The 15,552-nt window shown below is 43.6% G+C and overlaps 1 protein-coding gene across 2 annotated transcripts in view; it reads left to right on the top strand.

Moving 5' to 3' along the window:
• Nucleotides 1–6,843: 6,843 nt before the first annotated feature.
• Nucleotides 6,844–15,552, top strand: part of rps6kc1 (ribosomal protein S6 kinase polypeptide 1) — a 218,955-nt gene continuing 210,246 nt past the window's right edge. For both annotated transcript variants that reach the window (XM_041174609.1, XM_041174600.1), the window contains exons 1-3: nt 6,844–7,114; nt 7,969–8,004; nt 13,729–13,849. In XM_041174609.1, coding sequence (XP_041030543.1) covers nt 7,013–7,114; nt 7,969–8,004; nt 13,729–13,849 — 259 coding nt within the window. In that variant the 5' untranslated portion in view covers nt 6,844–7,012. The remainder of the gene's footprint in view (nt 7,115–7,968; nt 8,005–13,728; nt 13,850–15,552) is intronic.

Raw genomic sequence — 15,552 nt, forward strand, 5'->3', positions numbered from 1 at the left:
GCAGTGACAAAGATGGAGTTAATGTTTCGAGTCCGTTTGACTCTTCTTCAGAAGAATTGGGCTGTTGCCTAGCAATGGGGTCCTGAGAGGCAGGTCTCTCCCACAGACACACACACAGAAAAGCTGGAAACAGCATTTTGTTTTGAAAGCTGTTGGAGTTCAGCAGATTTTGAAGATAGCTGCCAGAGAAGCAGCCTAAAAGGGGATAGATAGCCAGTCCCAAGCTAACGAAAAGACCCCAAAATCTATGGGAGTGGAACAGAAGGAAGTCCCAAGCAGGCCTTTGGACAAAAGGAAGGATAGGAGCTTGGAAAAGGTCCTGCTAAAGTTAATAGTGAGGGCAAATAGAAAGGCTTCAAGCTTCAGATTTAAAGCTCCAAGCTGCAGAAAGCAGATTTAAAGTGAGAACAGTTTGCAAGAGGTAAGAAGGTCCAAAGAGACAACTGAAGGTCTATAACTCTTTGCTCTGGGCATGTAAAGGGCAATGGTATTGTTGATGGCTGAATTGGCGACCCAGAAAGAGGAACCTCGGAAGGAGAGTTCGAAACCCTGGAGATGAACCCTTGCGAAAGGTATCTGTGAGAAAGTGTCAGTTTGGGAGAAGATTTCAAGGTGAGTTCTTGGAAAATGGAGATTGGAAGCTCTCACGTGAAAGATGGAGTTCAGTGAGACCGGTTGGCTCATGGTGTGACAAGTGTCTGTGGAGTGGGAGCTGAGGGGAGATCCATAGCATCTGGTTGAGGTGGCATCTGTAACATAGTTTCAGCATGTGGTATGTCTGTGCCTATTAGTTTACATGGACTGTGTATTTACTGTGAACATTAAAGTATAAGATAGCTTTTGTAACTTGTGTTATCCTTACAAATCAGTATATATCTGTAAAAGTATAGTTGTGGGTGAAGAAGTATTGTAATATAGTTCATCTTTCTTTTATTTAATAATGTTTTATTCTTTCATTAAAAGTTCATTAGCTGACTCTGGTGACTCTGTTCAGTAGCCACTTTCCACGTATCTAAACAAACAAATTAAAAGTTAGGATCTATCAGGCTGGGTTCCACTTTGGGATCAGGCTTATCCAGGGGTAGCCTCATCGGGGATCATAACAATGTGAAGATGGGACTTTGTCTCCACAAGGACTTTGCAGTGGTCACTCCTACCGGCAGGTTGGTGAGAATGAGGTCAAGTATGTTTTTTCCTTGCCACCTGCCACAGACCCAGTCTAGCAGCTATGTCCTTTAGGACTTGGCCAGCTCAGTCAGTAGTGGTGCTGTGGAGCACCATATATTCCATCACACTCTTACCTGTGCCTTGTAGATGGTAGACAGGCTTTGGGGAGTCAGGCGGTGACTTACTCGCCACAGGATTCCTACCTCTGACCTGCTCTTGTAGCCACAGTATTTATATGGCTAGTCCAGTTCAGTATCTGGTCAATGGTAACCCCCAGGATGTTGATAGCAGGGGATTCAGCAATGGTAATGCCATTGAATGTCAAGGGGCAATGGTTAGATTCTCTTTTGTTGGAGACAGTTATGCTGTCAGAGCTTTCTGCAGCATTTAACTATCAACCATTCCATCAACGTGGTCTTTGACTACACTAAATAGTTCTACTTTTGTGCTGTGAGGCACAGGCAGGACTGCACATATTGGGTGCTGCAGGGCACAGGCAGGGCTGCAGTCTACCAGCAAAGACCAGAATGAGAATGGGGGAGTAGGGGTGTGGGTTGTGGGAATAGGCACAAAGGAGAGTGAAGGGAACATGGGAGGGAGGGGGGGAAGGCAGGCAGAGGGATGACTGGGGCAGAGGAGGTGCTGGGGGGGGTACTAGGAACAAGGGGTGTGGAATGGCAGACAGTGAGGTGATGGGGGTGGGGGAGCTGGAGCATGACATCGACGGGGTTCACGCAGATTCCAGACTGGGGTGTGGGGCAGTTCTGAAGGAAGTGGGGAATGAGTATCAGTGTCATAGTCCTGGGGCTGAGACCAAATGCTCGTGGCAACAGATTAAAGGCAGTCCTGGGGCTTTGTGGGCCATGCTGCAGGGTTATTCATTGCACATACAGTGCGGTCCTGGTCCAGGGAGGGGCAAAACCTGGGGGTCAAGCACAGCTTGGTATGCAGGTGTGGTCATTGTCTCACACTTGGTGGTCCTGGGAGTGGTTAGCTCAATACTGGGCAACAGATGGAATAATCATGGTCCAAGGCAGCATCTGCAGCCACTAAATAGAGAAAACGTAACAAAGTGGGTGTTCGGGGTGGGGTGGAGGTGGTGGGGTGCTTCAAAACTCTGGTGGTGACGGGGAGGAGGGGTGTGTCTCTGAAGATGACCATTCAAGTGGCCTCAAGATGGGGAGGGGTGAGGTTCACATGGGACTTGGGGATATCCACAGTGATAAGTTCAGTTGGCAGGGCAGGAATATCCGCAGCAATCACAATGGGCTCCAACGTTACTAGTGGAGGCTGGAGAGTGACTGGAGGGAGGTCTACCTACACATCGTGGGGTTCCAGGAGGATCAGAGGGATGTGAATGGTGACAGGGGGAGGGTTGAACATGGTCTAGAAGTAGAAATGCAGCACCACCATGTTGAGGACCTGAATCAATGATGGAGTTAAAAAATGAGGGATGGGAGGAGTCCATGGCTGGACTGTGGGACCCTTTCAAGGGGCAATCTCATATAAGACTTTATTGAAATATTAGAGTTGGAACCAGTAACTCATGGTGCACTTTTACATGAGACTACACTATGCAATGGGATCACATTAGAGGTGGTCTCATTGAGCATTTCACCATCAGAGGAATGTGAGAAGGGGAGAGGCGGCCAATCATTAAGGGAGCACAGCTGCTGGATGTATGCAAGAAGCTCCATCAAACCCTGCAAACTGCATTGTCCATGTGACATAGGTCAGAGGGCACAAGGCTTCCAATCATTCTAAAGATGCAAGGCAGGGGTAACCTCAATTCCAAATCAGGCATTATATGAGTGCCTTTAGTGAGGCTCAAGATTACATGGCTGTGCTCAATCCTCTTCCATCCTATATGAGATTGAGATGTCAATTTGTTGGGGTACCTACGATCAGTGAGGGAGTGCCTCATCTATAAGGGTGGAACAGGGAAAGGCAGGTAGTGCAACCACAGCCTAAGGTCATGACATTGGCCTTCTGGCTTGGAGTGGGAGGTCTGTAATTGTAGGGTAAGCTACATTCATGCCTTTGATCTATCTGTCCACAGGAAGAAGGAAGATTGCAGAATGGAGGTTGTGGTCAATGTTACCTTCTTGATGGCAGTACTCACACTGAGGAGGAGAAGAAGGGCCCGACGTTGATGAGGACTTTGAAGGGCAGGAACCTGAGGAGGGCGATGATGGTCAGCTTCCATGGAAGGATGAAATCGCAGTGGCATGATGGGGAGGATGTGCCCATGATATACTGATAGCCTCAAGGTTCAAACAGGAGTTAGGTCCAGTCAAGGGGACCCAAGCACGTTTCTCCAGCCCCTTAGCACAATGCCATTGATCGGAAAGGCCTATACAAGTAGTGACATTGGAAGCAAGGTCAGCATTCAGCCTTGGACTTGTAATCCTCAAGGATTGTTCTTGGAAAGGTCAGCACCCAAAGCTGCTTATAGCTGGTGTATGAGGTGAAAGACGGCACACCAAGACGCACTCTGCATCAACTTCACATATTGCAGTCATTGACACCTGAAGGAGACAATTTCAGAGACCATAATGGCTCCAGGGCATGTGCTTTCACACTCACAACAAACACTGCTCACTGTTAATGACACAACATTAGATTTAACTCTCCAAGACACATGAGCACACATGTGTTGCAAGGTTTAAAGGATCAAATCTCAATGTACATTCACTTTCAGGATATGGCTTGACACTCCCTTACATGATTTAAGGGGCGAGTGACTGACATGAGTCTGCAAAACATCATGGATCCGAGGGAATCAAAAGGAAGCAATTGTGGAGTGGGAGCTGAGCCATCCTTGCAATAAGAAGGCACATCAATTTATATGCAAGAGGCATTCACATGCTGAGACCATTATCATGAAATCAAACTGTTTTTACAAAGGTGCATGATATACACGGTGAGTGAATGCCCAAGCCACCATTGTGCTCTCAGTACTTAATTTTTCTAACACTCCTCGGCCTGTGCAGCTGGAGCTGATGGGGTCACAGATTGAAGGAATTGGGAGCAGCTGGACACTCTTGGAGTCTGCTGGGTAGGTGGACCCAGGTATCCAGCTGATGGTCCTCCTCCATCTGGGTGCCCGAGGGCCCCTACCTGACTTCTTGAGGAGAAAGCAAACCTCGAAGAAGTTTGAGATGCCCCGACCCATCTCGCCTAGACACTGATGTAACCCACCTATGCCTAGAGTGGTGGTGTGCAGGCCCGAGTGCAAATCTGGCAGAACCTGCTGGATCAGGGTCTCCAAGGCAGCCACCACCCTTCCCATGGTGACCTTGAGGCGTTCACATGTCAGAGCCATGACATCAGAAAGAACACAGTCAGACTCCTTTATGCTTTGTTCTAGTCTGTTGACTGCCTCTCGCGCTCTGCCTGATGTTCCACCGCTTGTCTTTGCATTTCCAGCATGTTAGCAACAGCCGTTTTCAGAGGCTCATCATCTTACTTGGACTCAGAAGGTGCCTGTTCTCCAGCAGTCCTCCGAGTGCCGGAGACCTGGGCTGTCAATGACTGCCTCTGACTGTCGCAGAGACATGTCAGTGAGGTGCTCATCAGAAAATGACCCCGAGCTTAATCTAGGGGCTGAATTTTCTGGTTGGCGGGTCTGCATCACCATTTAACGTGGGCGGGCCAATTATGACCCACCCAGCGTAATGCGTGACTCCTGAGGATAGCAGAAGTGGGCGGGCGGTGGCAGGAGTGCACTGTCCGCCAGGTCCAATGGTGACTCGGCAGCCTGTTTATATGAAGCACTGGCAGCCTTTGCAAGGCTGCTCACAATAGCAAGTGAAAGGGCTCACCAGAGGGCATCTGGTGAGCAGGCCAGTCCGGAGGGTAGGCCAGTCCGGAGGCTAGGGCAGCGGGACAGGCCAGGCTGGAGGGTAGGGTGGGGGGCATGTGCCTCTTGTTTTTTGGATGAATGCCTTGCTGCCACCAGCACGGTGGGAGCTGCTGGTTCCCCAGGATGGGAGGAGGAGGCCCCCCTACATGACGAAACGTGCCTGGGAGGAGGTAGCGGAGGTGGTGAGCTCCTTGAATGTGGTGCGGCGCACCTGGATCCAGTGTCACAAGCGCTTCAATGACTTGTTGTGCTCTGGCAGGATGAGCACCCATGTCAGCATTGGTCATTTAACCCAGCAGCTCGGCTTACCCCCCTGCTGCCACCCGGCACCACCCCCCCACCCTACAAGCCTGAGTATAGTGACTGCATTGAATCATTGACGGCATTTGTCCTTTGCTGGGTGGGCCAGCAGATATTGCCTATGCTAAGGTCAGCCTGAGAGGGTGATGAAGAGATGTGTTTTGCTCCCGCAGCATGTGTTACACTGAGTGCCACATGACTGGTTTGGGGGCAACCTGGAGGAGCTGCACCTGGGCGCTGTGTTTGAACTCCAGGACATGTCCAAGTCAGGGTGATGACATGCTGGGAGGGAAGCTTCAAGGTGGCGTGGCTCATCTGTACAGGGTTGATGGGGGAGGCTGATCATGTCTTTGCCACAAGAGCGATCTCTGCCAACTCGGCAGCATTCTCCTCAAAGGGAGTGAGCTTCTGGATTTCAGGCGTCCCTCTTCCTGTCTGGGATCTCTCCTGCCTGTTGTGGGGTAGCTTGGCCTGCATGAAGAAAGATGGATGGAATGTGATGTGAATAGTTGGAGAAGTTGGGAAGCATGCATGCCTGCTGTGTGTGCTGAGCCCTCTCCATTAAGGGCTGACGATGCCGTTTGCGCAGGATATCACATGAGATGGTGGTGATGTTAAAGTGTGTGTGAGACATTCAGTGCTGAAGTCCCATCCGCTATAAGTGTGTGAGATGCCTGTGGAGTGTAACCCTTAGAGTGCCTGATACCATTGTGAGAGTGTGAGTCCAGAGTGAGCAGAAGGTTGACTTACCCTGATGGAGCGTTTCTTTTTGCGTCCTAATGGCATTGACCTCCATGGCAACATACTGCCAGGCTGGCGAGGTGAGGGTGGTGGACCTCCTGGTTTCATCCCTCAGGAATAGGACATCACGACGTTTGTGGACGGCATTCAGTAGAGCCACCAGGGAGTCATGGCTGAATGTTGGGATGCAGGGCTTCCTTCTCCTAGGGGCCATCTTAGTGAGTGGACACCACACAGTTGTGCTGCTGAGAGTGAATATATGTGTCTGGGTGGCATTCATATATGTCACCAATACCTTCAGCTCCTTAAGGTAATGGTTGGGCGGATGAATCAGTGCACGCCCTGCCATGTGATTCGGAGAGCGGCTTGCCAGTGTATACTTAATGAGGTTCCAAGCTTACAGTCAAGAGCGAGAATTGCCCCACTGCCTAGCGGGAAACAAGCTGATTATTCTGCCCACCACTGCCCTTAGTCTCCAGAACAGAAAATTCTGCCCCAATTGTGCAATGCGTGTGTAGGGGCAGATGAAATTGGAACAGATTAGAAAGAGCAAACAGTTTTTTGTTCATGTGTCATAATTTTCTTTATGGTCTATGCATGTTGACTAACTTGCAAACGATAGAGCATGATATATTTTATCTTTTTGTGAAAAGTAGGATGTTTGGATGAATACCTTTGTATATTGTGGCTTGCCATATTCATGTGACCTCTGATGTAATTTTATATAATTAAAGGTTGGGGGGAGGGGAGTAGCCATTTTACCCACCACAAGGAACAATAATAATGCAAACTCCTCTCTACGTGAAATCAAAGGACAAGGGGGAAGACCTCAGAACAAACGTACAGGAAGTAGGTGGCGGGGATAAGTGAATGAGGAAATGATGTAAAAAAGGAGACAGTACCTTAAATACAGACGCTGCGGTTAGGGATTGACAGATCATGTTATCACAGAGAAACAAAGGGGAGCTGGCTCGCTTTTACACGATAACCGATCCGAAGAGACACAGGAAAGGCTACACGGTTTATAAAGTGACGGCACGGGTGAGTCCATCCTTTGAGCATAGGGATGGAAGGGGTTCCAGTGCAGCCAGCTGTCTTGGTGCTTTGTGTGTGCGTGGAAAGATGTTTGCAGTTGAGACAACCCGGCAGGGTCCCTGGACTGGGCTGGGCTGGGCTGGGCTGGGCTCGAGCCGGGCCAGGCAGCGCTGGGCTTACCCGGGTTCCAAAAGAGAACGCGCCCGGGACAATTACAACACGGGCCCTGGGAGAGCGTGCATCTTGCAGGCTGTAAGAGTGAGAGCGAACAGCAGCCCAGCCACTGTCAGTAGACAAGCATGTCATATTACTGCCCCACACAAAAAAAAATCTGTCAAATTACTCATGGAAGTTATGCGATCCACTTGTTTATCGTTCCAACAATTGGTAGTATCAGGTGCTAGAGGTTCGGTGTATTTCAAACTGTTGTGATAAGCATTAATAAAAACAGAAAACGCTGGAACAACTCAGCAGGTCTGACAACATCTGTGGAGAGAGAAACAGAGTTAGCGTTTCGAGTCTTTATGACCCTTCTTCAGAGCACTTGGTGCTGCCTAGTATATTGGTTACTTTGCATTGGCCTTTCCGTGTCACTGTATTACAGCATTACGTCATTCACAATGCTTCAATCCAGAAGATGCTTGTTTAATTCCTGCAGCTGGGTTAAAATGAATTTTGTCTGTCTGCAATTGAACATGTTCACCCAGATGAGGTGGTGCTGTAATGCACCATGTTGTGAGACTAATAATGTATTTTGAACAACGTGTGATTTGTAATTGGATATTCTTAATTGATGTTTAGTAATTTACTGGATATATGACGTTTTTCAGATTCATTAATATGTTTTTTTTTTAAACTAGGTTGTTTCAAGAAGAAATCCAGAGGAGGTCCAGGAGGTAATGAGCTATCGAACATTGACTATGCTGCTGAGTTAGATATTGTAGCTGATAGTATTTTAAACATCTAATGTAGCTTATTTTCTGGAATGATTCTGCACATAAGATTAGAAATAACAATTGACTTTGATATATGAACAAACTAAGAATAATTTTGATTGTATTTAGGGGTGGGGGAATAATGAAAACTTGGGACCATGGCAATTTGGTATTTTGTGTGTGCAGCTGGAAGGAGAATAACAGCTGTCTCCTCTAGTTTACAGTACAAAGGACCATAATTTACCAGACAACAAGGGATTTCATGAGCCCTCCCCAAATTTGGTGTAGTACATTTAGTTTCTTCTTGCCTGTGAAAAACAATTGTTCAAAATGATTATTTTCTAATCTATTTTCCCACTAAGGAGCAGTTAACAATGTAATGATTCTCAGTAGCAGCATGTCATATACTGGCACAAACATGTATCAACTCATGCTGTGAGTACGTGACATTTCCAGAGCATTCAGTAGATTTGGCACTGAATACATACTTTTGTATCCATGTTTCTTCTTGCTGTAGCCCTTGATATGAGGTCGGTGAAGCAAAGGCACTTGCTGCTGAGCTCGAAGAAAGCTACCAAGGCCATCTCTGTGGCATGGATTTCCCCTTTCCTTTCATTTGTTTGAATTTGGTGCTAAGGGGATCTCTTTGTGCCAAGCAAGAGTGATATCATCAAGCAGGGCAAACAGTCAATCACATTGAAGTATTCTAACAGCAGGAGGATGGAAGCAAAATGTCCAGATTATCCTTCACTTTGAATTAAATTTTGCAAAGACTGAAATAAATGGGGCATACACATAGTTTAAGCTAGAAGCTGAAACATTGTAATTTAAGAAAAAATGTTTTTTATTTTTTATTACAAGGAGAAATTTGATAGTGCACAAATATAAAATTAATTTTTTGGGCCCAGAGATGTTCTTCCACAGTAATTATGAACTTAAAAACCCAGTTACATATCATTCAATGAGCAAGGCAAATAACATAAAAGAGCAGGTGCTCATCAGTTTAGTGATTTCTAATTGGTGACAGTCTGCAGAGATTTCAGTAGCACACAATGGAGAATTGTAGATTCACTGATGGTGCACATGTAGGGACTCCAGTGTTGCTGTCAGTTTCAGAGGAGTAACGATGACGAAGGCTGACAGCTTTGACCTCATTATTACTGCAAACTCTGGGCCATTGCATTTGTTACTGCTTTCCAAAAAGAAAACTGCCTAAGAGAATACCAAAGGGGACAAACTGGTCACTCCTCCATCACCCCCAACACCTCAATCCCCTTCCATGGCACCTTCCCATGTAATCGCAGAAGGTGCAACACCTGCCCCTTTACCCCCCCCCCCCCCCCCTCAAAAGGGCCCGAACACTCCTATCAAGTGAAGCAGTGTTTCACTTGCACTTTCCTCAATTTGATCCACTGCAGTCGCTGCTCCAAATGTAGCCTCCTCTACATTGGAGAGACTAAACACAGATTGGATGACCATTTTGCTGAACATCTTAGGTCAGTCCGCAAGCATGACCCAACCCTACCTGTCACTTGCCATTTCAACACACCACCCTGCTCTCATTCCCACATGTCCGTCCTTGGCCTGCTGCAATGTTCCAGTGAAGCTCAACGAAAACTGGAGGAACAACATCTCATCTTCCAGCTAGGCACTTTACAGCCTTCCGGACTTAATATTGAGTTCAACAACTTCAGATCATGAACTCTCTGCTCCATCCTCAGCCCTTTTTGATCCCCTTTTTTCAAATATTGATTTTTAAATTCTTACATGTATTTTTTTCTCACCTATTTCTATGATTATTTTAAAAATTTATTTCCATTCATTGTTTTATCCCCACCTTTTAGCCTATTTTGAACTTTTCTTCCACACCGTCCCCTCCCCCCACCCCACCCCCATCTGTCACTTGCTCATCCTGCTTTCTACTATTAATGTCGCCATTAGCACCTCCTTTAGCCAGTATCACCACCATCAACACCCCTTTGACCTTTTGTTTATGACATTTTTCGCAAACTCTCCTTTGCTTCCACCTATCGCTGGCCTTCTATCCAGCTTCACCAGTTGTACCCCCCCCCCTCAAAAAACAGTATATATTTCACCACATTTTTACTTCTCTTTAGTTCTGAAGAAGAGTCATACGAACTTGAAACGTTAACTCTGTCTTTCTCTCCACAGATGCTGTCAGACCAGCTGAGTTTTTCCAGCAATTTTTGTTTTTGTTTCATATTTCCAGCATCTGCAGTATTTCAAATTCCTGTTCACATCAAGCCTTAAATGTTATCCTCTCTTCCGGTATTTCATTCTTGCCAGCCTACTTGGGTATAATGTTGGCGCATTATATTAAGATGACTTGTTCAAGTCATTATATTGTTAGATAATTGTACTGCATTTTACTTAAATTCTGGAAATTTTGTTCTCAAATCATCTATGTTCTTTGTACCCCTTAATTCATCTCTGATGTATTGGGCACCTCGTATGCTCTTGCTAAGAAATTAGAGTTTATTTCCATAATTCTGTGAAATTGAATGGTTGCTGACTTCTGCAAAGAAAAGTCAGCATGTCCCTAATTTCCAGTTATTTATAAATTTGATTACAAGATAGATGAAACTCCTAATATATTTGCTGAAATTAATTGTCTCTGATCAACTTGTATATATCCCTACAATCTTCATCCATTTTCTTTAAACTTGACCAACTTATGATCAATTTGAATATTAAAAGAAAAAATTGCATTTATATAGCGCTTTTCATGACCTCCGGTCATCTCGACGTGCTTTGCAGCCAGCAGAGTACTTTTTGAAGTATAGTCTCTGTTGTAATGTAGGAAGGAAGGCAGCTAATTTGTGCTCAGCAAAAATCCAAAACAGCAATGTGATGATGACCAGCATTCTTTAGGTTTCCACTAGTTGAGCAGATAAAGCTTTCACACGATCCCAGGCATTGGTGTAAGAAGCATCTTCATTGTGGGACTTTAACTGGGTCCTGAAGGACCAATAAAATTATTCTGACTGCATGTTGCTGTCCCAATTCCAATGAGCCTTATTCCTTGACAGTTAGTCTCATCTTGTTGAAAAATATAATTTATATGTTCAATAATATAGCTTCGGATCTAAGATCCTCTGTGGCTGTTTGTCAGACTTCACTCAGACTTTTATCAGGAATTTTCCTGTTCCATAAAAATTGTAAGCTTTATAAATCATTGGGGCTTAATCATGGTTACGGGATTGTGGGGGAATGGGGAGGTGTAAGTTGAATCCATGGAGGTGGTCAAAGATCTAAAAATATGTAGGTGAGTTTCTCGTGATATATTTCTGTGTAAAATTTAATCTAAAGTAATGTACAATAGAAGAAAAAATGGGGTTGTACATGTTCATCAATGGCGTTAAAAGAATAAATTTAGGCTTATTCATCACTTAATGTAGTCACTATTAAGCGGACATGTGAATTAGGAGCAGGATTGCCCTCGAGCTGTTAAGATCATGGCTGATCCGATTGTAGCCTCCTTTCCTGCCTACCCTCACACCCTTAGATTCTTCATGAACAGGGGAATCAATCTAACCCTACCTTAAAAATGTTCAGTGGCCCTGCCTGCGCTGCTCTATGGGGAAGAGAGTTTCACAGACTCTCATCCCACTAGGAGAAAAAAAATTCTCCTTATCTCTGTCTTAAATGTATTTTTAAACTGTGTCCCTCCTAGTTCTAGTCTCTCCAGAAAGGGGAAACACCCTTTCAGCATCCATCCTGTCAAGTCCACTCAAGACCTTCTCAAGGGCAGTTAGGGCTGGGCAATAAATGCTGACCAACCAGCTTTGCCCATATCTCATGAATGAATATAAAAAAGGGGTTTTGTATGTTTCAATAAGATTGCCCCTCATTCTAAACTCCAGTGGATACAGACCTAACCTTTCTTCATAAGATAACCCCTTCAACGCAGTATTAGTAACCCACAATAATAAAGATAAATCACGATGTTCTTTCAGAGGCTGATGAACTCTTGGAATTGGCTTCCATGAGTGATGGTGGTGTGCACTTTGTAATTATTCAAAAAACTGCTGGATTCTCTGATAGGGTTGGTGCTATTGATCCTTCCTGATTGGATGACTTAGGACAGTTCTGTTGGGATAATTGCTATTATTTTTTAAATAGCGTGAAGGAATCCTCAAATACAAAATTTATTAGCCTACAAATTTGAGTTTCTCTAATGATTCTTTGGTTGAGGGAATGTTTGGATGATAGTCTCTTATACAACTTTGCAACCAGCCAACAGGAGGTGATGGAGAGTCCATGTGCTCTATTGCATACTATTTCCTGTGTCTGCTTGTGAGTAAGTGCTGGCTTATGTTTGGTTTTGTTTCTTAAAAGATCTGGCTGAAATCAGAAACCCAGCTTGATGGGGGAAAAAAACCTAGCTGATTATGGTTGTACTGACCCAATGCACCTGATCCAGTGCACTGTGGCAGCATTGTACATATTTTATGCATGAAACTTAAGCAGTACTTTCTGTTTTCAGTTGCTAAAATTTAGGTTTCTTAAAATGTTTCAAGCAAAAATATTGTCCTTGAGAACATATTACAATATTTATTAGATTATTTCAAAGGAACTGATGGCCAAATCATATCTGTAATTCACCCTAAATCTGAAACCACCATTTAATGCAATTGCCTTTGTACTTGTCCTCAAACTATGGTGCTCAAGGTTCATTTAATTAACACGCTGGAAGTTAAAGTTGCATTGTTTGCTAGTGTATATCTTGCAATCTGATACTGAACTGCTTTGCTTATTTAAAATCATATGTATAGTACAAAACATTTTGGAATTTAATATTTTCCCATATGCTTCAATTTTCCTTTACATTATTTATAAATCCTGCTAATTCTGATATTTTTCACACACCAGGTACTGCATATTGAAATCACTGGTTTATGTTGTTACAAGCAAAGACTTACACACAGTTTTTAGCTGATTTGTTAAGCAATATAACTTATATTCTAAAATATTCATCACCAAGGAATTCTTTTGTCATACAGAGGTTTATGGGCTGGAAACAGTAAGTTTGGAAAAACAAACCGGCTGTTTGCACTGAAGCTGTTCTGTTGGCTGCAGTATTAATTTTTGCATTACGATTTTTTTTCAGTTTGATTTTCATTTTTATTCTGATAGCACAAATTGCTGAGTTACCAGCAACATAGTGCTCTATTTACAGGTTTGGAGGGAAGAAAATGTTGCCTCAATTTTGTCATTTCCGTCCTGAAGACATAAATTTTGGGGTGTGGTTCAATGGGCTCTACTGGCCACTTAAATGAACTGAGATGCTGAATGCCAGCTGACTATTTGATCTTGGAGATGATCTCCGCCAAGTATCTTTCTGTGTTCACCGGGCCTTCACACATGAACTTGTTGACAGGGGTCACTGCTAGCCAGGATTTCTGGTTCTTTTGGCTGATTTTTTCCCCTACACTCAGGGAACTAAGGCCAATTGTAGCTGCTAGCCTGTTCGTGATTAAATGATGACACAAACTATGGCATAGTACTATATTGTCTGGCGTACTCAGCCACTGTTAGGGCAACTCCAGAACCTTGTGTTAAGGTTTTTTTTCTCTCTGTCAATGTAGCTACTTTAATTTACTGTGTTAAGGTGCAAATAGCCATATTGGTTTGCTAATAACTGACTTTCCCCCCTTGTTTCAGATAGTAGTTTGGAAACGTTACAGTGATTTTAAGAAACTTCACAAAGAGCTCTGGCAGCTTCATAAATCTTTATACAGGCATCCAGAATTATTTCCACCTTTTGCTAAAGGAAAAGTTTTTGGTAAGGCAGTTATGTTTTATTTCTAACTGTTTGCAAAAATGCAGTGCCAGAATTCTGTTTCTGTTTTTGCTGCAAAATTTACAGTACCAGTTTGAGTGACTTCAGTTTATAATTATAGGGAATGTGTTGCTGTGTATGCATAAAGTACATTAATCTTGACTTACAGATAAACCACTGCATGTGCTTTTGAGTTTTTGAAAATTTGTTTTGTGTGCTATGGAAATGCAGCACTGTAAAGTCAGAGGGTGTGGAGTCGGGATACACAGTAGCAGAACGGATAGAAAACAGGCTACAAAACAAAGTTAGTCACTTAGACTGGTAGAACATGGGAAATGGTATTCTACAGGAATCAATGCCATTGTTCACCATATATATAAAGAATCTGACTCTGGAATCAAATCTAATTTCAAAATTTGCGGGTTATACTAGGTTGAGGGGTATGGTTAATACTGAGGAAGGCTGCAACAAAATACAAGACATTAATAACCATGAAGATTGGTTGTATAATTGACAAACAAATTTTAATATTGACAAGTGTGAGGTGGTGCAACTTAGTTGGAAGAATAAGGAGGCCTCAAACTCCTAGGAAAATTGGAATTTATATGGGGTAGAGGACAAAGGAATCCAAGTATACAAATTCACAAGTCGTTAAAGAAGCAATGCAGGTTAACAAAGCTATAAAAATTGCAAGCAAAGCCCTGTGGCTCATTGCTAGAGTTATAGAATTCAAAAGCAGAAAAATTATATTAAATTTATATAGAACCTTGGTTAGATAACCTTTGGAATACTGTGCACGTTTCTGTTCTCCATGTTATAAAACAGATATAGAGACATTGGTGAAGTTGTATAAAAGATTCACAAGATGACACGAGAACTGAGAGATTATAACTATCATGAAAGACTGAACAAGGTGGGGCTATTTTCTTCAGGCCAGGGGTGACCTAATAGATGTCTTTAAAATTATGAAGGGGTTTGATAGGTTAGATGTAGAAGTTTTAAACTAGGGGTCAGAAATATAAATTCAAAAAAAAATTCAGGAGGAACTGCTTTATAATAAGAGTATTTATGTTGAACTTACTGCCACATGGAGTAGTTGAGACAAATAGCATAGATGTGTTTGAGGGGAAGCTAAAAAAGTACATGAGGGAGGAAGAAATAGAAGGATCTGCTGGTGCGGCTAGATGTAGTAGGTTTGGGCCAGGCTTAAGTACAGCATACAAACTGGCATAAACCAATTGGGCTGAATGGCCTATTTCAGTTCTGTAATTTCTATTTTGTTCTGTGTAGTGTACTGATACTTGAGAATTGAGTGACAGAAGTTGCAGGATTGAATTTGTGTCTGGCATTCCTAACCAATGGCATTCCTTATGTCATTGAGAGGAGTCATCAAATGCAAATTAGGTAGATCCCCCCAGAGAGAAGAAAAGTAAGAAGATAAGTCACCCTAGATTGCTCTCATGCTATTCCTAGTGGGCAGCTGAAGACTGGCCTAGCAACAATATCCATTTTGATCTGAGAATTATGCATTACTTAGGGCACCAAGAAAGCTGGAAAATATTATTTTAAGACCATTCTATTAGTTTTTATTTCAGTGCTAACACCTAGTTCAGGCAGGATTCAGATATAGCATTGATGTATGCAGAATTGATCTCTCCAAAAACTACCTGTACCTTGACTCCATTTTCAAGAAAACCGTTGTCTCT

This window comes from Carcharodon carcharias, chromosome 2, assembly GCF_017639515.1.
Source record: "Carcharodon carcharias isolate sCarCar2 chromosome 2, sCarCar2.pri, whole genome shotgun sequence".
Lineage (NCBI taxonomy): Eukaryota > Metazoa > Chordata > Chondrichthyes > Lamniformes > Lamnidae > Carcharodon > Carcharodon carcharias.